Source organism: Monodon monoceros, unplaced genomic scaffold (assembly GCF_005190385.1).
Source record: "Monodon monoceros isolate NGI ecotype Baffin Bay Population unplaced genomic scaffold, NGI_Narwhal_1 Super_Scaffold_3, whole genome shotgun sequence".
Classification (NCBI taxonomy): Eukaryota; Metazoa; Chordata; class Mammalia; order Artiodactyla; family Monodontidae; genus Monodon; species Monodon monoceros.
This window is the reverse complement of record NW_021703780.1, coordinates 67,754,373-67,779,198: the sequence shown is the minus strand read 5'-3', so window position 1 is coordinate 67,779,198 and position 24,826 is coordinate 67,754,373. Positions and strand designations below refer to the sequence as shown.

The 24,826-nt window shown below is 51.1% G+C and overlaps 1 protein-coding gene across 1 annotated transcript in view; it reads right to left on the bottom strand.

Moving 5' to 3' along the window:
* CACNA1D (calcium voltage-gated channel subunit alpha1 D) overlaps positions 1-24,826 on the bottom strand; it is a 323,373-nt gene that overhangs the window by 50,823 nt on the left and 247,724 nt on the right. The window contains exons 21-30 of the mRNA XM_029243849.1: positions 22,403-22,462; positions 19,640-19,746; positions 17,829-17,916; positions 16,918-17,025; positions 16,778-16,830; positions 15,243-15,389; positions 13,286-13,487; positions 11,103-11,261; positions 9,675-9,785; positions 1,169-1,252 (exon numbers count right to left, since the gene is read on the bottom strand). Of these exons, the coding sequence (XP_029099682.1) occupies positions 1,169-1,252; positions 9,675-9,785; positions 11,103-11,261; positions 13,286-13,487; positions 15,243-15,389; positions 16,778-16,830; positions 16,918-17,025; positions 17,829-17,916; positions 19,640-19,746; positions 22,403-22,462 (1,119 nt within the window). The remainder of the gene's footprint in view (positions 1-1,168; positions 1,253-9,674; positions 9,786-11,102; positions 11,262-13,285; positions 13,488-15,242; positions 15,390-16,777; positions 16,831-16,917; positions 17,026-17,828; positions 17,917-19,639; positions 19,747-22,402; positions 22,463-24,826) is intronic.

Below are 24,826 nucleotides of genomic sequence, written 5' to 3'. Positions count from 1 at the left end.
TGCAACAAAGGAGCGCTGACACCCTCTCCTAATATACACGAGGCCCTCCTTCCCCTGGCCCAGGGCAGCCTTCAATCTGCATCCCTATTTGGGGAGCTAGGATAGGCATGTTCCCCAGCGTCACCAGTAGGGCTCAGCAGGCACAGCGTACAGGTGAGGACACCCGCAGCGGTGGCCGTGTGCTCAGGGCACGGCTGTGGGGTTTCTCTCCTGTGCCTTCACAGACCCACAGTGGGTACCAGGGCACACGTTATGAACTCTGCTTTCCAGCTCAAAAAACTGAGGCACGAAGCAGCCGGGGGCCCTGCCAAGGTCACCCAGCTACTGAGTGATAATGTTCACATACCCACACAATTAACTCCTAGCCCTTAACATTTTAATAAGGTCTTCTTTAAAAATAATGTTTTCCTTCCAAAATGGCAATTCTACATTTACTTCCCCACTCTCATTCAGGGGAAGGGGATGGGGGGGCCGGGGGAGGGAGGGAAGAGGACAAAATGTTCTTAGTCTTTTGCGGTAAATGTGTGCTTGAATTTCTAAAGTGTACAGAGATCCGTGGGGAGGGTTTCTGGTCTCCTCTGTGTTAGACTTAACGAGGTTATAGGACACAAAATTTGCTACTTACATTCACTTCAGTTATAGCAATATCAACGACGCTACCAACAACAATTAAGGCATCAAAAGTGTTCCATGCATCAGTGAAATAGTGCTGTTAGAGCAAGCATTCAGAAGCCACAGAAGAGAGGAAGCACAACAGGAAAAAAAGAAGAAAAGGACAGTGTTATAAAAGGGGAACATTCTAGCATCAAGCCACCTGGCTACTTGAAAAATCACCCTAAAACAAACATGTTATAGGTACATCACTTCGGGTAGTGCTTCTGACACAGCAAATAAAAACAGTTAGAGACGCCTATCTTGCCCTGCCTACCGCTGACTCGGCTTAACGCTGCAAAACAGTCAGTCCTCCAAAAGGTGATGTGTGTCTAAAGGCCTGGGGATCAAGCTCTACGCTAAAAGGCCTCTTCTCTGCAGCTCTCGTTAGAAGACTCCTGGTTTTCAATCAAGTACGACTGGGCTCTGTGACTTGTCCAGGTGATGCAGTGCAGGGCCGGGCGGGTGTGCAGACAGAGACAGGATGGGAGGTGGCCCCGGGCGGGCACATACTCACGTCAGCTTCGCTGAGCGCCACGTCTACAATGCTGCCGATTACGATGAGGGAGTCAAACGTGTTCCAGGCATCACTAAAGTACCCCTGGACAGAGCGGGCGGGGGCAGATGTTTATGAGCACGTAGGAAGGAGAAGCCACGCTGACCGCATGGGGTCACACCCGGGCCCCGCAGCAACCACGGCAACCAGGGGGGGGCGGGAGGGCCAAAGGGAAGCGACCATACCGTCCACCGGTGCAGAGGGACACGGGGTGGGGGCACCTGCATGTGTGAGAGAGGCCACGGGTGCATGGACCCACACATACACACACACACACACCACACACACACAGACACACACACCATACACAGACACACACACACCACACAGGGACACACACACCACACGCACAGACACACACACACACCACACAGACACACACCACACACAGACACACACACACACCACACGACACACACACCACACGATGCAGACCGTGGCCCTGGGCAGCACTGAACCAAGCCAAGTACCTGCAGGACAGAGCGAGGCACTTGGTGACCCTGCCCTGGCTCCCAAGGTCACAACCCCAACCCCTCACTAGCTGAGGGAGGAGAAGGCCCTCCTACTCCCCGTATGGGGTCCCCAGTCACCTCCTTCTCTTCTTCCACATCAAGACCACTATGACCGGCGTTTCACACCTTCTCACTGCTGTGCCCTTGAAACAAACCAGTATCCCTGCCCCTCCTCGACAGTCCAAGTACTGCAAAGGGTGTGCCCCGTGGCAGGATGTCCTCACAGAGCTCTCGGTCTAAAGGGACACGAAGGCTTACAGGGAGACAGGCCAGCGATGCACGCCGTCTAAGGCAGAGGTGTGGCCTGTAGGGCTGCGGGATCAGTGCACAGAAGGTCTCACGGGGAAGGAGCGCTCAGGGATGGTGATGATGCTCGAGTGCTCCCACTGTCCCCCAGAGCAGCCCCTATCTCCTGATAGGCTCCTTTTTCCTCTCCAGCTCTGGCTTCCCTCCCCTCCCTCTGCATCCTCCAGGCTGAGCGGACTCCTTTCCATCCCTCAAACCACCACCAGGTTCTTGCCCAACTCCTGAGGCCTCTGTGATTCCGGCCTCCCCACCCCAACTCTACCTGCCCACGTCCACTTGACGCTCAGCTCAAATGCCAACGCCCTGATGGCATGTCTTCAGATCCTCCTGACTCATACCTCCCATCCTGGGGACTCCGAATGTCTCTCAGGTCTTGATCACTGAATCTGGGGCCTCTGCCCGCAGGTCTACCCCATGGAATGAGGGTAGAGGACTGTGCTGACTGCTCTGTCCCCTCCTCCACTAATCCCACCACCCAGCCCGGAGCCGTGAGCCCACATAGTGCTTGACACGTGGCAAGGCCTCCTCCTTCCACCAACTTGCACCCTCCTGGTCATGCAGCTCTGCCCTATTCTTGTTATTTCAGGTCCTTGTATCTTGTTGAAGGTACAACATCCCTACGACTGTGACTTACAAATCTGTACATACATGGCATACATTTCGCATCCTCTTCTGGGCTCAGCACAGTAGGTGCTAAATGACTGCCTGCTGTCTCCTGATACCCCCCAGGAAGCCCTCAATCGGAGGGGGTGGTGGGGAGAACAGTACACAGAGGCTTCTGGCTGCGAGGTCAACGACTGTCTGCAAATCAACTGCATCTTTTCGACAAGCCAGGATGTGTTGTGGAAATAAAAATTCAGGTCTGAATCATATAAAAAGGGGCCCAGTGTGCTTACAACGGGGTACACTTAGTGCTGGATCAAGAACACCAGAACAGAAGGTACTTTGAAGTGTCAGGTCCCATGAATTGATCAAGTGCAGGCCCAGAGGAAGCCACTGCAGAGCCCCAGCCTTTTACGACACTGTGGAGAATGTGGACACGCTGGCTGTTCCAACAACCGGAGGAGGGATGTTTGTTCTAATCACTGTTAATCACCCCAGGTGCATTTATGGGGGACCTGTAACGCTGACTTAGGGTTTGAGATTTTAAAAAAATTTCATCTTAAATAATGTAAGATTTTCCCAACCAACTGCCACGACTTCTGACCCTGCCCCCCCCCCCCCCCCCCCCGCCATCTCCTCTCTCCTCCTCTCCCACAATCCCAGCACCTCTCTCATAGTTACTTACCCTCACGGACTGACTGCCACCCTCCCAGGCCCCTCTGTTAGCCCTCTAACAAGTAAACAAAAGCTCGCCTGCACCAGCTCTGATGATCTATGATAAACGTCTAATGGGAGCGTCTGCTTAATAAAGACAACGCCTCACTCCTTACAGCTTCTCTTCTCAAGATGTGGGGCTCTTGGCTGGCAAAACAGGAGAGGCAGGCCACGGTGAGGACACGACTGGTGCCCCTCAGGAAGCCGGCTGTGCTGGTCAGAGAGGAGACCCAGAGCCTGCACCAGGACGTAAAGGCACATCCTGCTTCCCTCCCCGAGGGCAACGCGAAACCAGACAGTCAGCTGGATCACGTGGTGCGCTGAGTGCCGCCGTTGTACCCGGGTTGGGAGAACACAGCGTTTGCTCTTAAATTATCTGCATCACTGCGAATGGTAACACACAGTGGGCTGACTGGCGGCCTGGCCACAGAGCACGCTCTGAGGTGCAGAGCCTGTCCTCTTCCTCATGGATTTAACAGCAACTCAGAACTGCAGAGACAATGGTGAGCCTTCCCCTCTCCTCTAGAGAGGAGCTGATGCCTTAGAAACGCGTGGTCATCAGTAACAACTGGGGCTCTAGGGCACAGAGAGCAGTGAAGACCCACTGTCCCTCCTGTCCTGTCCCACAGCACGGGCCCTGCCCCCCTCTTGGTACAGTACCTCCTTTCCCGGAGGCCAAGCCCACCACCATTCAGGGCACTGAATGCCCCTCTTACCTACTTGAGACTTTATTCCTGAATAGCTCCTCTGTCTCTGTGTGTCTCTGTGTCTCTGTCTCTCCAGAATGATCCGTATTCACCTGTGGATCATTCCTATCAGCCTGCAAACTATTCTCCAACTGGCCCATCCTGGCCCCCTGCGGTGTATAAAGTCACTTTAAATCAACACGATAGGGGCTTGATGTTTGGGGTCCTGGAACTCTTTGGTAATCTCATCAACACCCTCTCTGGAGGGTCCACTGCACTCACAGAGTTGTGCCCAAATTCTAGAGGGTTCCTGGACTGACACCCTCGTCTAGGCGACAGGAGGCTTGAGTTGCTGCAGGTGGCTGGAATCACAGGCTCTGGCCAGATGGCTTGCTAGGGGTCCCAGGGAGGCAGAAAATGCCAACCCCCCCCCGCCTTCTTCCCACATGCTGTTTCCCTGTTTAGTAGCCTCCTAGGTAATAAAATCACCGTCAAGTGAGTATGACTCAGCCCCACCCCTTTCCCAAAGCCACCACAGCGTCTGGGTAACCAGAAGGTTAGGGCTTCTAGCACGGCGCCCACCTGCATGCTCTCTCCTCTTGGCCAGTCACAAGAGGGTCTCCTACAACTGAATGTGGAGGTCAGGGCCCCTCAGATGGAACCAGCAGTCCCTACCAGTCTGGCCACAGTTGGCCCGTATTACTTTTTGAACAGCCTCACCCATTTGAAAGGATCAAGCAAGTCAGCCACACGCAATAACATTTATTACTCGGAAACACTTCTGACTCCGGGAATTTAAAATCATAACCCAGACTAACGTGGGCTTAGGGCCAGGAAGCTCCCTTGTTTCTAAGAACTCTATCTTGATTGTCCATTAACATAATCTCCGGCTAGACTATAGGCTCCTGGAAGGAGAGCTGGACCCCCAGCCAGGATAGAGCATGGGCTTGGCACATGGTGGGCAGCAAGGTCTATGCAATGCAAACAAGAGAAGCAGCCCAAGTCCAGGATCTTTTCGCTGCCCGGCCTTTTGGGGTTTACTGAGGCAGCCGGATCACTTTCCAATTTCTGCCAGGGACTGTCTGGGAAGCATTTGACCCAAGGGATGGCCCACAGTGCCAACTTTGGGTGGAAACTGTAACTGACAGCTTTCTAACCAGCATAAGCCTTTCCAAAGGTCAAGTGGAGGCTTAAAGGAAAATACGTTCACTTTTGGCCACTCTGCTCTGCCCACATCTCCTGTGATAGAAAAGCCGGTAGGGCCTGATGCCAAGGGGCTGCACCCACAGGTTCATCCATCCATTCCTTTCTTTCTCCCTTCCACCACTTCCCATGGAGTAACCAGCATGTAGCAGGCATCGCGTGAGACAAACACAACCCAGCTTTGAGCAGCTGCTCAGCTAATGGAGAGGGAGACATGGAGGGTATTGATGTTGACAATGCACAGTGAGCATCTAACAGGAGCACATGTGAAGGGGAGAGCCGACCCTGGCTAGGCTGGGGGGACACTGTGACGGAGGAGCCCACATTCCAGACAGGCCTTAAAAGATAACAAGGTGGAAAAAGGGCTTCCAGACACAGAAGCACAGGCCACGGAAAGGTCCCGCATGGTAACAGTGGGGATGGGGTGCAGAGGAGGAACGGCTGGGGGCACGCGGCCGGAAATGAGGCAGAAATGTAAGTGCGCTAGTGTTTGGTGCAGAACTTTGAATATTCGACTATGAAATTACCTTTTTTTTTTCCATACAACAGGTGGCACGGTCAGCTTTCAGTTTACAAAGGGAGTGTGTGGAAGATGAAGGGGGGCGCTGAGGCCAGAGGCAGGAGATGGTTCAGCAGTCAAGGAACGCAAGAGGGAGGAGGGCCGCGGAGGCTGGGGTGAGACGAGCTGGCCACTGAGGCCCTGGGCGTGCACGCGTCTTACCAGGGGAGAAGGGGACCAGGAGGGAGCTCCGGGATACCCCGGCCTTGAAAGGACAGGCTGAGCCCATGAAGGAGTCTGACATCAAGTTCTAGTTAAGGAGAGTTAATATTTCCCCTCAAGCGTTATTTGGCATTAAAATAAATCACTGAGATACATTTATGAGATATATATATATATGTGTGTGTGTGATCACTGAAGAACTGAAAAGATAGCGTCAGGGTTTCTTCCCAGGAGGTACAGAAGGTGCTCCAGGAAAACTGCTGGGGCTGGTAAAGCAGCCTTATTGCTGCCAGGGACCCTGGGGGAGGGAGTGCTGTCCTGGGAGGCATATGGGACCGGGTGACCCAGTGTCCACGACACATCCGCTCTGCACAGAAGCATGAGGACAGCACTAAAGCACTTTCTTCTTTCCCCAAACCCAGTAACTCTCAACGTTTTCCAAGCTCAAGTGGCTAGGCAGGTAAATTCGACATTTTCAAGGTACAGTTGACGCTTGAACACTGTGGCTTTGAACTGTGCGTGTCCACATACACATGGATGCTTTTCAAGAGTAAATACCACAGCCCTACGTGGTTTGTGGTTGGATGAATCAATGGGTGCAGAGGAACCTCGGATAGGGAGCGGCGGCTCTAAGCAATACTCAGATTAACCCGCGTGTTGTTCAAGGGTCAAGTGTAGAACCAAGACCAAAACGCTTCGAGGTCTAAGCCTTGGGAACAAAGTGTGGCTCCCTGAGGAAAAGCCCACATGGAGGCAGGTAACGTACTTGAACAGGTGCTGGACCAAACACCAGATGGGCGGCTTCTGGAAGCACAAAGAAGGAACCTCAGACAAATCAGAAGTGCTCCTTAGACCTACGGGAGCCAGTACTTTGGACAAAGCCCTTCTTCTTCAATCTCCCTCCTTGCAGCGAGAGAATTCACTTGAGAAGTCCAGCGGCTGCCCCTTGGGAGTACTGGAGGGGAAGGCCGGGGAACAGGACTTGGTTCTTATCTACATCATGGCCCACCTTTCAAAACCCTAGGGCGGCTCAGTCGCTCCAAGTGCACGAGCTCGATGCCCGATGGGTGGGTCTACCCTGGGGAGCCGACACGACCCACTGAGCAGCCTGTTTGCTCGGCTCTCATTCCTTGTCTCTTTGGCGTCTCACCACCTTCCATGCTTGCCTAACCCACACTCAAAACAACTTTTCTCCTGGAGTGATCCCACCTCCCCACCAGGGAAGCTCCCAGCTCGGACCACATCCCTCTAAATGTGCTCTCACTCAGGAGGCCCCCTTTACCAGTCAGGCCCTTGCGTATAAAAGGAGTCAGGTTCCTCCACTCGTTTGAACCCTTCCTCCTATGATGCCTTCTCACCTCCCAGGAAGGATTGTAACTTCACCCTCTGTACTTCTATTACAAAACAGCTGCAACCCTGTCTCTCCTGACAGAGGCTGACAAGTTCTCCCGGAACACGCGCCCCTCACTGTGGAGAACACAGCCCCAAAGGACCCTGCGACAGAGCTCCCCAGGAGAGACGCAGACCTTCTGAGATGACGTTTATGGGCCAGGCTCCCAGCCCTCTGTCCCTCTGGCCATCTCCTCACAGAGAGGCTTCCTTCTGCCACCTTTGCAACACGCCTCCTCAGCCCCACTGCCCCTCTGACGGGTAGGAGGGCCTCACTGACTTCTTTGTGGATGACTACTCGCCTGGCCTTGCTTTGCTAACACCAAAGAGGAGATAGGAGAGTCAGGAAGCGTTTTAAGAAGAGCTTTGCCTCTTGGTGAAATGACTCTCTCCGGCTCCTCCAGACACACCGTCACAACACCAAATCCATCTGCTTCGCAAATGCAGTGACGGTGCCCCTCAGGCGTAGAGGCGCTGCTATTGCTGTTTTAAAATTTCTCTCACTTGTAATCTGAGGTTATCTTCTGCTGTGAAAATACCTTGTGGAGGAAAACTACGAAGCGGCACAGTTTCTAGCGGAAATCACTCATTTAAAAACTCCGATCGATCAGTACTGACTATAAGTTAGCCACTCATTTCCCCTCGGCCTCACCAGCCTGTTCACACACCACTGAACTCTCCTCCCAGGTTTGGTAACAGTGGTTCACCGGACACAGCCGCTGACAGTGCACACGCAGACACACACGGACTCACACACATGCCGGGGGAAATGTGCCTTCTCAGAGCTTAATCACCAGGCAGGGCAAGACATGGCGAGGGGATCTAGGAAATGTTGCATAGATACGTGCCATGTTGCCTTGATCAAGTGCTTTTGGAGTTCTTACTCTGCAACCTTTCCATCAGTCCAGACAAATGTTGATCAAGGACGGAAAGGGGAAAGGGAAGCAAACCAAAAATCTCAAAGGATATTCAGAAGAGTTTGGTGGGGGCAGGGAAGAAGGTGCATGTGTGGAGATATGGACAAGTCACAGTAATTAGCATCTGGCCATGCAAAAATGCCAGGTTTGACCCCACTGCAATCACCCCGATCGATCACTTACAAGCGTCCTTTCTTTTTGGTCCACAAAGAGCTGATAAAGATTGCATAGGAATTAATTCAAATTAAAGATAGGAACAGTTCTAAATTAGAATTCCACTTACGGATGGAGTATGTGAACCCATCATTTCATAATCCGAGTCTTACTTAAATTAGTGTTGTCAGATACCTTACACCCTGATGAACAGACACTGGGGTCACTGAACTCATTCTCTAACTCTGATGGGTGGAGGTTTTGCTAGAAAAGAAACTGAGGGTCAAATGTGTCACAGCTCGGCCAGGATCTGCTCCTCTGTCTAGGGTTTTAGGACGAGGAAACATCACCACTTGATGATGGGGATGGTGGTCGTCATCGTAACAGTCCTGACACGTCTACAGCATGGGGCTACATGCCGAGCACTCTTGTAAGCGTGGCACACAGAGTGATTCTTACTCCTCCAAACTGCCCTATGAAGTAGGACTACTAGAGCCCTCATTCCATGGGTGAGGAAATGGAGGCCCAGAGCAGTGAAGTATCGACAGCTTGCTTGGGGATTTGAGTCCAGTCTGGTCCCAGAATGGTGCGTGCTCTTCGACACTATACTATCTGTCTCTTACGCTACAGACGTTGACAACTGCGGACTGGACTCAGTCTGTCCTAAAGGAGACATAACACGCAGAGCAGTCCAACACAGTTTAAAATGCTCGTGTCTTGTTTTGTCTTAAAGTCAAGTGAAATTTTTCTAAATTAAACAAACGAAAGATGGTATGGCTGTGAGAGGTCTGCAGCTGGTAGAATTTTCCATAAAAGGTGAAAAAGATGCTGTAGACCAAGAACAAAGAAAACCAAAGTCTTTATGCTGGCAATGTAGAAGTAAAATCAGGGCCGAATTATTCCTGATGGGTTATGTGAAAACAATGTCTCCAATGCTCAAGTAATGAGGCGAGTTTCCTTGAGACAGTCTGACACACGCTCTTCTAGAAACAGAAAATCAGGTTTCAAAACAATCTCCATTCTGCAAATTCCTAATTCTCTCTTCTTCTTTTTCTCAGAATTGTTTTTGCGAGGTTTTGTTTTCGCAGATTTATTTTCTCATGTGTACACAGATGCCCTCATCAGATTTTAACGTTCTCAGGCGATAACCTAGTTAACGGCCAGAACAATTCAGCATAATCCAATAACACAAGACTAACGGGAAGTGGGTGACTCTTTGGAGTGATTCAGCTACAGCCTTTGACAGCGGGTTTAGCAACTCACCTTAGGTTTAAATGCAATGACTTTCAAAACCATCTCGACAGTGAACACCCCGGTGAACACCATGTTCAGGATGTCCATGGCGTCATTAAACATCCTGGACTGCTCGTAGTGCTGTGGACGGAAGCAGAGGCACGGTTCTCGGGGGTCCACTCCGGACTCGCAAAAGGAGGCTCCCCAGCCCACCACCCCCTGCAGGCATCCGTCCGCCTGTCACACGGGCAGCGAGGCAACCTCCCCGGTCCAGCACCCTCTCCCAGTGATTCCACTGACCCTGCGAGGGCACGTGGTAGGCCCCCCACAAAGCGCAGGGGGCCCTGACAAGATGAGGGTGACCAAACGATGAAGGGGAAAGACATCCACTTCCTCTGCTCAGAATAAAGGGAATCCACCCTTCCTCCCAGCAGGGTTTCTACTCAGGGCCTTGACCCAGGCACAATGCAGAACACGCCCACAGGTCTATGGACAAAGGCAGGACTCGGTTAGGATACATTATACGCCATTTAGGCCTATATTCAATCAAAGGCACTGTTATCATCTTGCCTTCGTGCTTTTCCCTACATCAGCAGAGGGTCCTCATTCATAAGGAATTCGTAAATTTAAGGAAAGGGCCAGAAAACGTACCCTTGGCTGTCTTTACACTCATCTCCCAGACAGCACTGGGAGTTGGTTTGATTTGCTCAGGCTCTTAGGGCCAGTGGGAAACTGAATCTAGACCTTGGCCACTCTTGTCCTAGTGCAATATCCACTAGACAGCACAAGGGCTGGAAACGCTCACTATCAATACCGCTCTGTAATCCAGTGTGGCCAGTTGAAGTGAGCTGCCTTCCTTGCCCCCAGTGAGCCAAGAGTCGCTGTCAGGCAGGTCAAGCTCAGTACTCCACGGACCAGAAGACTCCCCACTGCCACGCTGAGAGTGACTTGAGGACGGGAATGACACTCTGGGACAGGCCCAGAGCAAAGTGCCGGACACAAATCACCCAGCATAAACTTCGTTTCCCACTTTACCAATCGACAAAGCCAGGCTCGGGGGATTTAAATAACTTGCCCCGGGTCACCCGGCTGCTAAGGAGTCAAGTCAGGATTGAAGACCCCGCCTGTTCATTTCCACACAGACAGAGCTTTAGTCCACAACCACTCCCTGGCCACAGAAGCCCACAGTAAAGGTTCACAGGCCGGCAAGCCATGCTAGGGCTCCAGAGAAATGGCACTTATGGTCACGCTGTACAGTCTCTTATGCAGAAGAGTGACTGTAAACTCCTGCCATGGCAACTGTCAGCCAGAATGGGAGTCTGGCCAAACTACAGCCCGGACTCATCAGATAATCAAACCCTTCCTCCTGTGAGGGGGCGGCGTTCCACCCTCAGGATTCGGGGCATGGGGCTGCACCGAAGGCCCAGACGTGATCCACGCGGCTGTCTCCATTTTTACCTGCATGGCCAAGCAGAGTGTGTTGAGCATGATGAGGACAAACATCATGTACTCGAAAGGCGAGGAGTTCACCACGTACCAGAACTTGTACTGGTAGGGGTTTTTGGGGATGTATCTCCGCAAGGGACGTGCTTTCAAGGCGTATTCAACACACTGACGCTGCAATGGCAGAAAAGAGCAACGGGGATCCTGAGCACGTCTATGGAAGAAGGACACAGTTCTCGTCTGCCCTGAAAAGCTGGCGCACCCCTACTGGGAGGGAGCGAGAACAAGGGGGAACCGCCAGCGCAACCCGCACAGGTACCACTCAGCATCACTGACAAAGGGCCCCCAGCTCCATCACCTCATCTGGTCCTCACAGCAGCCTTTGAGGGTAAGCAGAGCACCCAGTTTGCTTCCATTTCGCCTATTAAAAGACTGAGGTCCGGCGATGCATTAAGCAGAGATGCAAAGCCTTGACCCTTCTTTGATGCTGGTGGAGCACATCTGTAGTTCTCCTGCCCACGGAAGGAAGCCAAGTAACGAGAGGCAAGGAAATCCTCAAGAACCAGAGGGGCTGGGCTGACTCCCTGAGATTGGAGGTCCCATGGCTGCTCCGGGATGGACCCATACAAGACGCCTACCAGCAGCCAGAACGCGCATGGTAACCCTAAGTGTCTAATGGTGAGTGAGCTGTGTGTCTGTCTGAGAGCTTTAGAGGCTCAGGAGCTTGTCGTGTTCATCTTAGAACCCCCAGGACATGGTCCGTGATGATGGCCAGAGCACTGCCCCGCCCACTGATGCTGGGGCCGAGACCGGTCCACCCTTTGCAGCAAGCCCAGAGGGAGCCTCCAGCCCCGAAAGCCTTTTCAGCATCATACCCTACTTGCTCCTAGGCCCAGACCAACCACAGGCTCTCTCTGTCCAGGACCTGGCCCTGCTGTGACCTCACATGCTGACTCTTGGGACCCCTGACTGGAGCCTATCCTGGACCTCGTGGTGACCTAGTTTCAGCTCTGGTTCTGCCTGGGTCTTGCCCTGACACTCTTCTTCCTTGGCGGGGGTCAGGAGGGGTGAAGAGCTGGACCAGGCCTCCCTCAGACCGTCACTGATAACATCTGCAGGGACGCCCTGACAACTCGCAGCAATGTCTTCCTATAAACCAAGCTGTGCTCGTGCTTCCCCCAGTGGAGACGCTGCAGCCTGAGACAGACGGCCTCACCGTGCACGGCGACTTCCCGCCAGGAAGCCCAGGCCGGCAGTGATTCTTGCTCTCTATGTTATCAGCCAACAGAGATGGCTTCTGATAGAGGGCCTGGGGGAAACTCCCAGAACAGAGTCTCCATCTCACAGGCTATTTTTACAGCTGAGAAAGACCTTTAAAAGTGACTCCTTAATGCCCTCAATTTGGGGAGACAGCCCAGACAGGAGGTGGAGGCGCACCCACAGTCACAGAGCAGGTGCAGGCAGAACAGGACCAGAGAGGTCTCCTGGCCCCCTCGCATCATCACACGATCAGAGCCAAAGGCCCCTGCGCCTAACAGACTGGTTAAAACAAGGTGCTAGATCAAGAGAGTGATGCCAGTGTAACCTTAGTCCCAAGTTTAAAGTTAGCGACTTTCCCGGTGGTGTGATAGGGTACTTCCTCCTAAGTCAATGGTTCTCAACCAGGGCACATTTGGCAATGTCTGGAGATATTTCTGGAGCGGGAATGAGGGTGGGGGGCAGAAGGTGCTACTGGAATCTAGTGGGGAGAGGCCAGGGAGGCTTCTCAACCATGCACCGCAAGCATAACAAAGAATTATCCAGCCTCAAATGTCAATAGTCCCGAGGTTGAGGAGATAAAAGGCTTGGGAGGGACTGTGCGAGTGCCACTGGGTGCTTCCTGGCCCCAGGCCACACCATCCTACGTGACTCTGAGCTGTCACTAGTGGGTCATGACCACAGAAGGTGGCCTAGGTATCCTGACTTCTCACTCACACGTCTGGGGGTAAATTTCAAAATTACAGCCTACTCTGCATCTGGGAAACTAACTCTCCACACTGATGACTCACAGTGGCTGAGGGTGTGCTCTGAGCAGGGCCCAAGCCCCAGGGAGAGAGAGCAGGTGGGCACCCTTCTCTGTACATGCGGGAAGCTGTCAAAAGAGAAATCGGTCCTCTTTGGCTCAAGGGACAGAAGCCCGAACAGTGTGTGACTCTAACCTGATTTTTGTCCAGCTCACAGTTCTTATACTCTTTCTCCCCCTGCTCCTGAAATGTGACGATGACGAAGCCCACAAAGATGTTCATCATGAAGAATGCTACGATGATGATGTAGATGATGAAGAAGATGGAGATCTCCACGCGGTAGTTGTAGATGGGGCCGACGTTCTCTCCGTTCGAGTCGATGGCTTTGTACAGCAACCTGGAGAGCAGAGGATCCAGTGAGCACCAGCGCCGCTCAGCCAGCAGCCCAGCCCCGCTGGCTTCTGACCACCTCTGTGGGCACTGACGGTCGGACCCCTCGCTGGGAGCCCACCGCAAGGCCCCGGGACACGTGGAGGTCCCTCAGGAAGCCTCTTGAGCGATAGGCCAATCAGCCCGGCACCTGGCGGAGGGAACACCTGGGATATATTTGTTGACTGATTGCTCTGAAGACTGGAAAAGATTTTACAAACGTCCAATAATGCTCCTTTCTAGTCACAGGCAGAAGACAGGACGGACACCACATGGAAGACACTGGCGGAACTGAAAGCTGTAAACGCAAGACAACGAGCGAGCAGCCAGGGCATTTCCAAAGAACTACGAGAGGTTCCCCAAACTGAAACAAGCACTAAAATTAAATGTCCCAGGCAGAACTCTGAGCAGAAAGAGGGGCAATTACTGCAACAGCCTCCAATTCAACGTATGCTCGTTCTGATGCAGATTCAGCCCTTCCAGGCACCCACCCGAGGCGTGCACTGTGCTAGGTGCTTTCACATCCATCTGGAAAGGTGGACATACGGTCGTCCCTGTCTTACGGAAGCTCAGAGAGGGATCTAAGTGCCAAGGTCACAGTCCTGGGGACAGAGCAGGAGTTGAGCCCACCTCCCCTGAGCCCCAAGCCCCAAGTCTGTTCATTTCCCTGCCATCCCTGGTGGCAGCTGCCACCCAGGTTTACTAAAGTGCAGTGTTTAAACCCTGAGACCACAGCTAGCGCCTCTGTGGAGTGCAGGCTCTCACGCTATGCTCCTCGTCTCGCAGGACCAATCCACCAATGAACAAGCCCCGCCCAACTGTCCTTCTACTTCGCAGACACCCCACACACCCGGAGAGTCCTGCCAGCCTGTCCACCCTCCTCTGGGCATGAGAACTTGACATTCGGAACTCTATCAACATATATATGTTCTGGCGGCAGGAGCTGGGGGGCCATCAGAGAGCAGAGCACAACAGAGGTACAAGAGCGCTCCTTTCGTATTCTACCATCTTCCTCCTTTCCACTTTTCTTACCTCACCCATCAAAATCCTAGCCATTCCTCAGGACCCTATGCTGCATGTCTCTGACACACCAGGACCCTCCTGCTTGGCTTGGTTGGCGACACTGACTAAACGTGGGCTTTGAGAGGGGAAACCACATCTAGACAGCTCTGTTTCTTCCACAGGGTGTAGTACAGCATGTTGCATGGAGCTGGTATCAAGAGCACACGTTATGAATGAGCCAGCGAGCGCGGCAGTGAAAGACGTGGCACAATGGCACGTACTGGTACATTACCAGGAGTGAATGAACAAATGAGTGAACGGTCTGGGACACTCTCATGGGCCTCTTTAGGAACAGTGTAGTGGCAGCTTTACTGATGAGGTGACACAGGAGCTGGCCTGAAAAATGCCTCTGGGGACTCCCCATCCACATCCAGCAATGCCCCCCAGGAGCCCGCTGAGAGATACCCCCCTTCCAAGACCCCAGCTTCCCAAATCCGAGAGTCCTGGCTGCCCACAGGGGTTAATCCTTTGCCTAATCAGACAGAGGAGCCCTGTGGGCCAGGAAGTGAGCGATAAGTGGTACAAAGTTAAAAAGTCATAGAAAAGGCCTACAAAACTGGAGAAAAGCAGCAGGACCCACTCTCCAGGAGACACGGCTCAGCCCAGAGTGCCCGCGAAGCAGCAGGAGCATCCCTGGGAGACACACGATCTCGGTACTCACGCGGGCCAGCCCTCGAACGTGGAGACCGTGAACAGAGCCATCATAGCTGAGAGGACGTTGTCAAAGTTGAAGTCGCTGTTTTGCCAGATCCTCTCACGGACCACAGGGTTATCGACATCCCCATCCTTGTAAAGGATGAAGAGCCCCCTAGAGAGGAAAGGAAGTGGGCGGTCACCCTGGCAGGATGTGGAATCTGTCACACTGCCCGATCCCTCCCCCGGCCAGGCCACCGTTCTGAGCATGGCACAGCCTGCGTTTCTCCATATCATGCTCTCCATTTAGCCTACTCAACGGTTCGAATAACCGTGCAGCAATGACTCAATGAGTATCCTCCAGAGTGACCAGGCAGACACCCAGCCTGATCACAAATGAAAACTACCGAACAAGAACCATCCCTCATACAATGGCCTCAAAGTGTGCAATGAAGAACCGAAAGTTTTGGCCATGCAGAATTCCACAAGCTCTGGGAAACAAGCCCAGGCATCCTCTAATCTACATTTTAGTTTTAATCAAATTCCTTCTCTACATTTTAGTTTTAATCAAATTCCTTCTCTCATACTAACAATATTCCCAGTTTTCTTTCCAAAACAATTCTATAATCGCTGGTACACAGTATTTCTCCTAGAATGCCTCTATTTCACAGATGAGAAGGCCAACTTAGCAACGGAAGGGAAAGCGTCTTCACACGGCTGCTGTGCTGTCAACTCCGTGGGCGCCCCCCACCCCAGAGCATGAACGGGGCCCCTGAGGTGCACTGCCACAGTCACATGGCCTTTGGTGCTCTCTGACTGCACCTTCTGCTGAAAAGAAACCCTCAGTGAACACAGTGCAAGCAGGCCAGCCTTGCCTGGTGACATCTCAAAAGGACAGGGACGTCTATGCTTCTAAGGTCTCAGAACTTCAGGTGATGGCCTCCGTGTCTACCTTCATAGTCTTTTGGATGCATTGGGATAAGAGGAATGAGTATATGCCACCTGCTCTCTCCTCTGCCCATTACTGTGAACGAACATATGGCCAAGATGTGGATGATGGGAGCAAGGAGAAAGAAGCATCCTGGGACCTGTCAGAAGAGGGTCGCCAGATCCTGAACTCCAGGAAGTTAAGCTTCAAGTTCTGGTTTGAGGAAATAATTGGATACGTGGCTGTAGGGGGAGCTTTTGGGGAGCATTTCATAATTGTTATTTTAGGTTTTAGTGCCCACTCTCTCCCCCAGTTTACTGATTCTATACCAAACATCAGAAGTCATCTGTCCATGCCTTAAGGGTGATGAAAAGCTTTGGAACTAGACAGAAGTGGTGCTCCCTCCACAATGTGATTGTATGAAATGTCACTGAACAGTACAGTTTGAAATGGTTGATTTTACGTTATGTGAATTTCACCTCAAAACAAAACCCTTCCACGTCTCCAGCCATGGGCTGAGCTCTCAGGCCTCTTGTCCTCCACAACAAAAACTTCTGAAAGGCTAGCATGAGCGGATTCTTGAAGCTTTTTATCTGTTCTTCTAAACTCCCCACTCCCACGTTCAGGACACTCACCTGCATTCTTCCGGGTTACTTTTGGCTTCATCTGTGCATCGATAAAACTTTCCCTGGATACAAAACAGACAGACAGTCAAATGTGGGCTCCGCCTGAAGAAGACGGGCTGGGCTCCATGCTTAAAGGCCCTTCCCTGTACCTTGAAGAGCTGCACCCCGATGCAAGCAAACATGAACTGGAGGAGGGTGGTGACGATCATGATGTTGCCAATTGTCCGGATGGCCACAAAGACACACTGGACCACGTGCTAGGGAGAGGGGGTGGGGAGGAGACAGGGGAGTGTTAGTTCCCTGTGTTATTTCAGCCACGAGGTGAACTAATACCAGCCAAGATTTTCTATGATTATATGCAATTTTATATTATTTTCCTACCTGACAGTCCCTTATGCTTCGTTTTTCAGGTGGTTATCTATGGAGTTACCCCTAGTGCATTATGGCCCCCTGGGAGGAACGCCCTGTAAGGAGGTTCCTCCTTGGCTTCCTCCAAAGCAGTGAGCTCAGTCAGAAGAAATGCCATGGGGTACAGCACTGCCTGGCACAAGGGTCCTGTACCCCATAAGACGACTTAGGAAAATGTAAACCCTCTGGCCTTTTGTACAAACTGCACAAGAATAGATTTAAAGACTAAAAGAAACCCAGAGGAACACTATTAATAATGAGAAAAGTAATGAAGTGTGAACAGTAATCAAATAAAGAAAAACATCTTAAATGAACAAAAAATTTAAAAAATAATAACTTTTTTTCATGGAAAGCCCTTTTATTTTAAATATAGCAGTGTGTACATGTCAATCCCAAACTCCCAATCTATCCCTCCCCCTACCCTTCCCCCCCTGGTAACCATAAGATCATTCTCTAAGTCTGTGAGGAAAATAATAACTTGAAAAACACTGCCAGCACTTAGCAGAGGCAGCTTCATTGGTTAGAAATGTTCTTTTCAAAGGCAAAGCTCACTGGAAAATCCATCAGGCCTCAACCCAGTCCCGGCCCAGAAAAATCAGTGATGACAGCTAACCCCAACTGAAGCCAGCCCAGCCTGGAGAGGAATCCAAACCTTAAGTCCTTTTGCTCTGTTGATTGCCCTGAGCGGTCTCAGAACCCTTAAGACTCTCAGGATCTTCACAACAGAGATGGCACTGGATCTAAGGGAAAGAGCAGAGGAAATCAAGCAAGTAGAATGTATTGCAGTGGGTAAAATGCTGTGAGATGATTTCACTTTAGTACAACTATGGTGGGGCCACGTGGAGCAGAGCTAATCTCTCCGCATGAAACACACACGAGGGTGGGTCTCCTCCTTCCGGCCCACGCTCCATGGCACCTCCTAAGCCAGGCCCCCCACACTCTCAGAGACCCTGACAGGCACACAACTAATGCAGCAGAGACACAATTTAGGAGTTTGCTTTATTCTTTCCACCTGATGTAAATGCTAGGCAGTACTTGGCTGAGTTGCGTTGGTTTGGTTGGTTTTCCAAGTTTGGAGGCTGTAGTGCCCTGGTGCTGGGCTTCTCTGGCCTTCAAGGAGTCCGCCGTTGGGTGGGAGAGATGGGCAACCGCAAGCCAGCATGTAGGTGTGACAACAGAGAGAAGGCAGCCAGGGGAAAAGACCTTGGGGAGTCTGGGAAGGCCCCATAGAGGTGATATCAGGTGAGTCCCAAGTGGGTATGGGGTTAGCATATGGGGGGGCGGCAGCTGGAGGGTGCAGGCACAGCTGCGAGCTTACAGGCGTTGCAAAGATACTCGTGAGAATGCCTTTCCGAGTTGTGACTACATGGCTCCCTCTCACTGGGTACTGATGGGAGGTGAGGAAGAGGATTTTAACACAGGGCAGTTTCAGGCAGGGGTCCTCCCCCTTCTGAAGGGGATAGAGCCTCTCATTTCCCTTTAGTTCAGAGGCCATGTGCACACATGTGCTCTCATATGAGGGGCACTGATGGTCAGCACCTGAGCAGAGGTGCTTCAAAGTCAGCAGGAAAGCAAGACCACCCCTGGACGCTCCCACTGGAGCCTCTGTCCCAAACCCCCAGGTACGGCAGGCAGGCAGTGTACAGCTGGGGCTGTTCCCCCCAGAAATCCCTCAATGCCATGGAAAGGTCCTGGGGCTCTGACTTGCAGCTTTGGCCCCTTCTAGCTAAAAATTTTAGATGCCGGGCTTCCCTGGTGGCGCAGTGGTTGAGAGTCCGCCTGCCGATGCAGGGGACACGGGTTCGTGCCCCGATCCGGGAGGATCCCACATGCCGCGGAGCGGCTGGGCCCGTGAGCCATGGCCGCCGAGCCTGTGCGTCCGGAGCCTGTGCTCCGCAACGGGAGAGGCCACAACAGTGAGAGGCCCGCGTACCGCAAAAACAAAACCAAAACCAAAACCAAACAAATAAAATTTTAGATGCCAAAAGAAAAGGGTCATAGCAGCTGATTTATCCTGGAGAGTAAGGGAAGCCTTCAATATCCAAGCTGGAAAGGCCTGAGAGGTCACCTCGTCCAACCTCTCCTGTATAGATGGGGAACTGAGATCCTGGGAGAGGAGCCCCCACCGGCCCCGGGCCCTGGGCCAGCCCCTGGAGAACCCAGAGTAGAGTCCAGCTGCCCTCCCTCCTAGTCTAGACTTCTTTCACCCTCTTTTGAAAAAAATATCACAGAGAATAATGAGCACAACCCAGCAGAGGGCATAAAAAGAGAAACAGAAACACAAGAAAGGGTGAGTTGTCCCAATGCTTTCTGGCATGGGCACAAATTAAGCTTTCCCAGATAACCTAATGCCATAATTAAAACGATGCCTAGGCTTTATGAATTATGTTAAGATTCCTCACACAGACCTTCCTGCCCAACAGTCCTGTACACACACGTTCACACACACCCCAGAATACTTACTGGATCCCAAATGACACCAGAGACACCCCAACGACCAGCATATCCAGTAAGTTGAAGTAGTTCCTGCAGAAAGCCCCTTTGTGGAGGAAAGCTCCGAAAGTCGTCATCTATAAGCAGAATATGAGTGATTTAGAGTTTTGTTTTTCTTTTCTCTCTGCAAAGGAAAAGAAACCTGGGCTCTTTACAAAAGCTTGAGCAAAGTATGACTTTACGAACAAGTGTGCATTAGGAAGCCAGAAATGTAAACCAACAGGGCAGAGCAACTGAATGCTTTGTTCAAAAATGGAAAAGGGGCAGCTGATTTCCTATACATTTTAAAAGAAGAGAGCAATTATTTCACTGGACATTATCACAGTGAAAACAAATTTCAATTATGAATATATCGTTGGCACGTCCAAAGGCTCTGTCTCAGCAGAGAGTCCACTTGACCAGGTTTGTCAGGATGTAATCACTGCCCAGACAACCTGGCTTCCCCACAAAACGCCAGTTCCGGCCCTTCTGAGACCCCAGCAGAGCCCACATTGCTCCAACCCAGACTTCCCAAGTGGGGCTAGAAGTGCCCGAGCCCCGGGCTCACACGCTCCGTTGATATAGAAACGTGCGTGGTTTTCCCAGGCCCCGTATTGCTCCTAAGGGCCCTTACTGATACACCCATTTAAAAGGCTCCTCCAAGCCCAGCTACTCTAGCATGTGCCAGGTGTGGCTCAGAAGCCGTCACCTGCTAAGTCACGGCCCCGAGTACCCGGAGCCCACACCGCAGGTTCCCCACTGAGCTTCCTGAATAAGGAGCTTAGTGAGGAAGTGCTCCAGAATAAAAACTGCAAAATACATGGAGTTACTGCTTCTTTAGAAAAACAGATGGGAGAAGTTTCAGATAAGTACAGGAGAGGAGAGGCAGAGCTGGGAGCTAATTCTACTGGCCCATGTTGAACTGCCAATAATTAACCCTCTTTAACCTACAAAAAAAAAAGGCCACTTCAGATGGTTTAACCCAGTATCCAAACAGCCTTCCAAATCCTCCCCAGGCCACCAGGAACCACTCTTTCCATGTCAGCTGCTTCTCAGAGATTCTGCATTTTCTGAATCCTTGTTTTAGCTCATTTTCCACTCTATGAGATACTTTCAAAATGAGAATTGATTTGGAAGATTTAAGTCACTGAGGCAAATATATTAAAATTGAAAAGCAATAACTGTGGGGTTTTTTCTTTTAAATAAACCTGTATCTCTTTGCCCTGAAGCCCAAGAGGAACTAAATGCACTGAACAACTTAAAAATGTGGAAAGTAAAACCTCAATTAACCAGGCTAACAGGCTAAAGGTAACATTTTCCCGTTCAGTTTGAGGAGAAGGCAAATTGCCAAAAAAAAGACAGCTCAGGATGAAGCAGAGGCCAGGTGAGCGTACTTGCACCCCACGCCCTGGGCCTCCTGCTCCAATGCCCGTCACCGTGGAGACGGAGGTAGAATCTGCTCACTGACCGAGGCAGCATCTCACTTAGGACAACCGTCAACCAAATTTACTGGCCTAAAGGCAGGAAAAAATGAACTCAAATGTCTAGAAGACTTTTAGCAAGGGTTTAAACAGAGGTTGGTTGGTTGGTTTTGTGCTAGTATTTTCATTAACCAAAAAAAAAAAAAAAAAAAAAAAAAGGAGAGAGAGAAAATAAATACCCTATTGCCTGGAATGTTAACTGAGGTTTCATTTTACAGAAGATTTTGTAAAGAGCCCAAGTTCCACGGTACATTTAAAATACGTATTTTTTTCTTTTTTTTGTCCTGAGATGCACACACAAAATCCCCAACATGGTTTAAAGAAACTGTGGTTCCAAGACCTCATTTCCCAGCTTTTCTCTCCACTAGGAGATGACTGCCCTGACAGTTGTCCCAGGCCACGTTGTCCCAGCACTGCGAGGACGCATGCCCCTCAGCAAGTCTGGGGTTCTGGGCTCTCCGCTGTGGGTCTCCAGACCTCTGAGTACATAGGAACGAGCTCTCCCCAGGGTGGCTTCCCAACCAGGACACAAACCACATGCAGCAATGGCGACTGGCAACTCATGCATGGGCAGTACATTCCGGGCCCCCCGTCCAGAGGGTGCTCTTTCCGTTTGTGTAAATGTAAGCCCATCCATTAAAACAGATATATCTTAACACAAAGAGACCCACATTATCTTGCAAATCCTGTTGCAAGAAAATAGTGTGTTACTCTTTTAGGGCACTGAAAACATAATGCAGTCAAAGAAATGAGAAGAGAGACATTCCCTTCGCAGGAGAAATGCTTTTCCTCCGACTTTGATGTCAAGAAGGGTGGAAGAAAGTTCACACATAGTGTTGTATCTGTTATCAGTTGACACATTTCAGAGGACATTAAAAAAGGAGCAAAATATAATTCCCAATCACTATTAGGAAGCCAAAGTAGCTCCTACATGCATTCAAAGGTTAAAAAGAAACAGCAAAAACAAGTTGAATGGTTACAGGAAAAAAATCCTTTGGTTAAAAAAAAAAAGAAAAGCGGAGCTTGATCACAGAGGACAAAAACTGAAAACAGCCAAAAGCACGCCACGCGTCTTGGCCGTGTGTCACACACAGGAGCAGGCCCCTGAAACACACTCCTGTGGCACCTGTTACCTTCAAAACGATCTCAAATGCAAAAGTACCAGTGAAGACATAATCTGCATAACCTAGCATCTGGAAGGTAAACAAAGAATTGCCACCGTTATTGCTACCGCTGCTTCAGAGTATGCGAGGATCAATGAAAAAGCCATTACCTTCAACAGGATTTCAACAGTAAAGATGGCTGTGAAAGCATAGTCAAAGTAACCCAGTATCTGCAAGGCACAACACGTGGAGATGAGAAAAAGGCATCTGGACAAACCCCAACAGCTACACGCCCACAAGCGGTCAGAGACCCGTTCTCCCGGGATATGCCTGCCACCCTGGAGGAAAGTGCAGACATGCTCAAAGGGCCCCACCTTGGTCCAACCAAGAACTTTGGGGATACTTACCTCCTGTAAGCACTCCGGGTGACCGTCCCCCGCCCCCCGGCCCAGCCTCGTGTTCTGGGCAGACAGAGGCTCACTTAGGAAAGCACTATGCTGATAAGTAACTTGTGGCGCCAGATAAATTAGTCTCACACACATTCTAGATTTTTAACTGCCTTTTTGGTAGAATGAAATATGCTGTCATTCAGCTGAACTTTGGATTGGAGGGAAAATGTAAACAAAGGTATTAGTGGCACCAAATGGGGCCGCGTGTCCCCTCCAATTCCAGCCCATTCAATCAGGGAGCAAACATCCTTCCCCCACCGATGTGCCGGGCTGGAGAAACCTGCAAGGAAGAGTTTCGCTTATCATCTTCCTCCTGCCAGCTGCTCTGCATCTAACACTGCTCGCTCTCTCTCAAGGCAGGTGTTTTCCTTGCTGGGCCCATTCAAAGAACGGACTGACTTGGCCTCTGAATGATGGTCCAGGCCACTTTATCAGCATTCCTGAGAATACCGTCTCCTTTCCAAGCAGTGGAGTCCTGCTAACCCCTTCTGGGGTCCCTGCTTCTCCTCAGAGCCATGGGGGCTGAAGGGCGGGCAGGTGGGTAGCAGTGGGGCTGTCTAAGGCTGCCCACAGAGAATCCTCGGCCACAAACACAGCAGCCGAGGCTCTGCCACTGGAAGAGGCCGTCTGGGCTGCTTATCTGCATGACAACTGGGCCCTGTGGTTTGGGGGAACTGAAGAGAGTGGCCCTGGAAGGTAACCCGTGAAGCCCACCCAGGCCAACTCCGTTCATTTCACAGAGGTGGATGCTGAAAACGGGCCGCTGCTCAGGCCACTCGGCCAGTCTCGGCATCGCTGAGCGGGAAGCCAGGCCTCCGATGTGTCAGTCCAGAGCCGCGGGCCCTGCTGTGTCCGTGTGGGACCCACCCCAGGGGAGTCCTTACTACTGCTACACTAAGGCAGGGCCTCGTTTCAAAGGCAGCCCTCCTTGCTGAAGTTCTCTCTCTTCAGACAGTATTATTCATTTCCCAAAGTGTTTCCACTTGGGGATTTATAAATTTTACTGGAACCCTTCTGTGTATCTGTGTTTCCGGCCAGGCGACGAAAGGTCTTTCCCAGTACACTACCAAGGCTGCCCACAGGGAACCCCGCCCCTCCTCCTTAGCCCCTCCGAGGTCGCAGCAGGGCTGTGCCTGCTGAAAGCACGTGGGTAGCCAAGAATGACACAGCTGCCGACAAGCCAACAACTCAGCCTGGTACCCAGGGTCAAAGCTCTTGGATGCAGGTTGTTCTTTCCTCACTCTGCCTCCTTTCTCTTTTCCACTAATGCATCAGCTAAGGTTTTTTAAAAAAAAAAAAATAAAAAAGCACTGCATGATATTAGTTATATGACGTATCTAAAGTAGTGAAACTCGCAGAGAGAAAGCAGAATGGCGGTTGTCAGGGGCTGTGGGCGGTGGACACGGGTAAAGTTCCTGTCATACAAGGTGAGTGAGTTTCAGAGATCTGCCATCCAACATGGTGCCCAGGGTTAAGGATACTGTCTTGTATCCTTAAAATTTTGTCAAGGAAAATCTCATGTTAAGTGTTCTGACTACAGTCAAATAAAGACACTGTGGTATTTTAAAAGCAAGACACACATACATATGTACATCTATTAAAAACGAACAATAACATTCTTGGGAAAAGTTGCAGGGAAATGAACCCACGGGGAAGTAATTACAATAAAAACTTAGAACATGAGGCCCGCATATAAATTAACTCTTTGTCAATCTGTGTTCTAGGACTAGCTTCTGACCTAGTCCATCACATAATGGTATTTTTTTCCCAAACAGCTTTCCCCCCTTGTGTCTCATCTTCAGGATGGAACCAGTGACACTGAGGGCCTTGTTGCATCTGAGTGTTTAGACAGCCTCGAGAATCTTAACAAAAGCCCTAACCTCTGAGTACAGATTGCGACAGGCTCAGGGCCTTCATCTTTACATCACCCACACATGCTTTGAGGGGAAGATCCTTTAATCTTTGTATCAGGGTCCTCGAGTTTCAGCAATCTGATAGATTGGGTTTGCCAGGCTTCAAACCAAGAGCACTGGAAATGAAAAGACGGCACAGGGCTTGGTTGTCACAACTGAAATCGTGGGACACTGATCTGGTGATTCGTCTAAATCCACAAATCTCTAGTACAGAAAGAGGTACCAGCCAGGC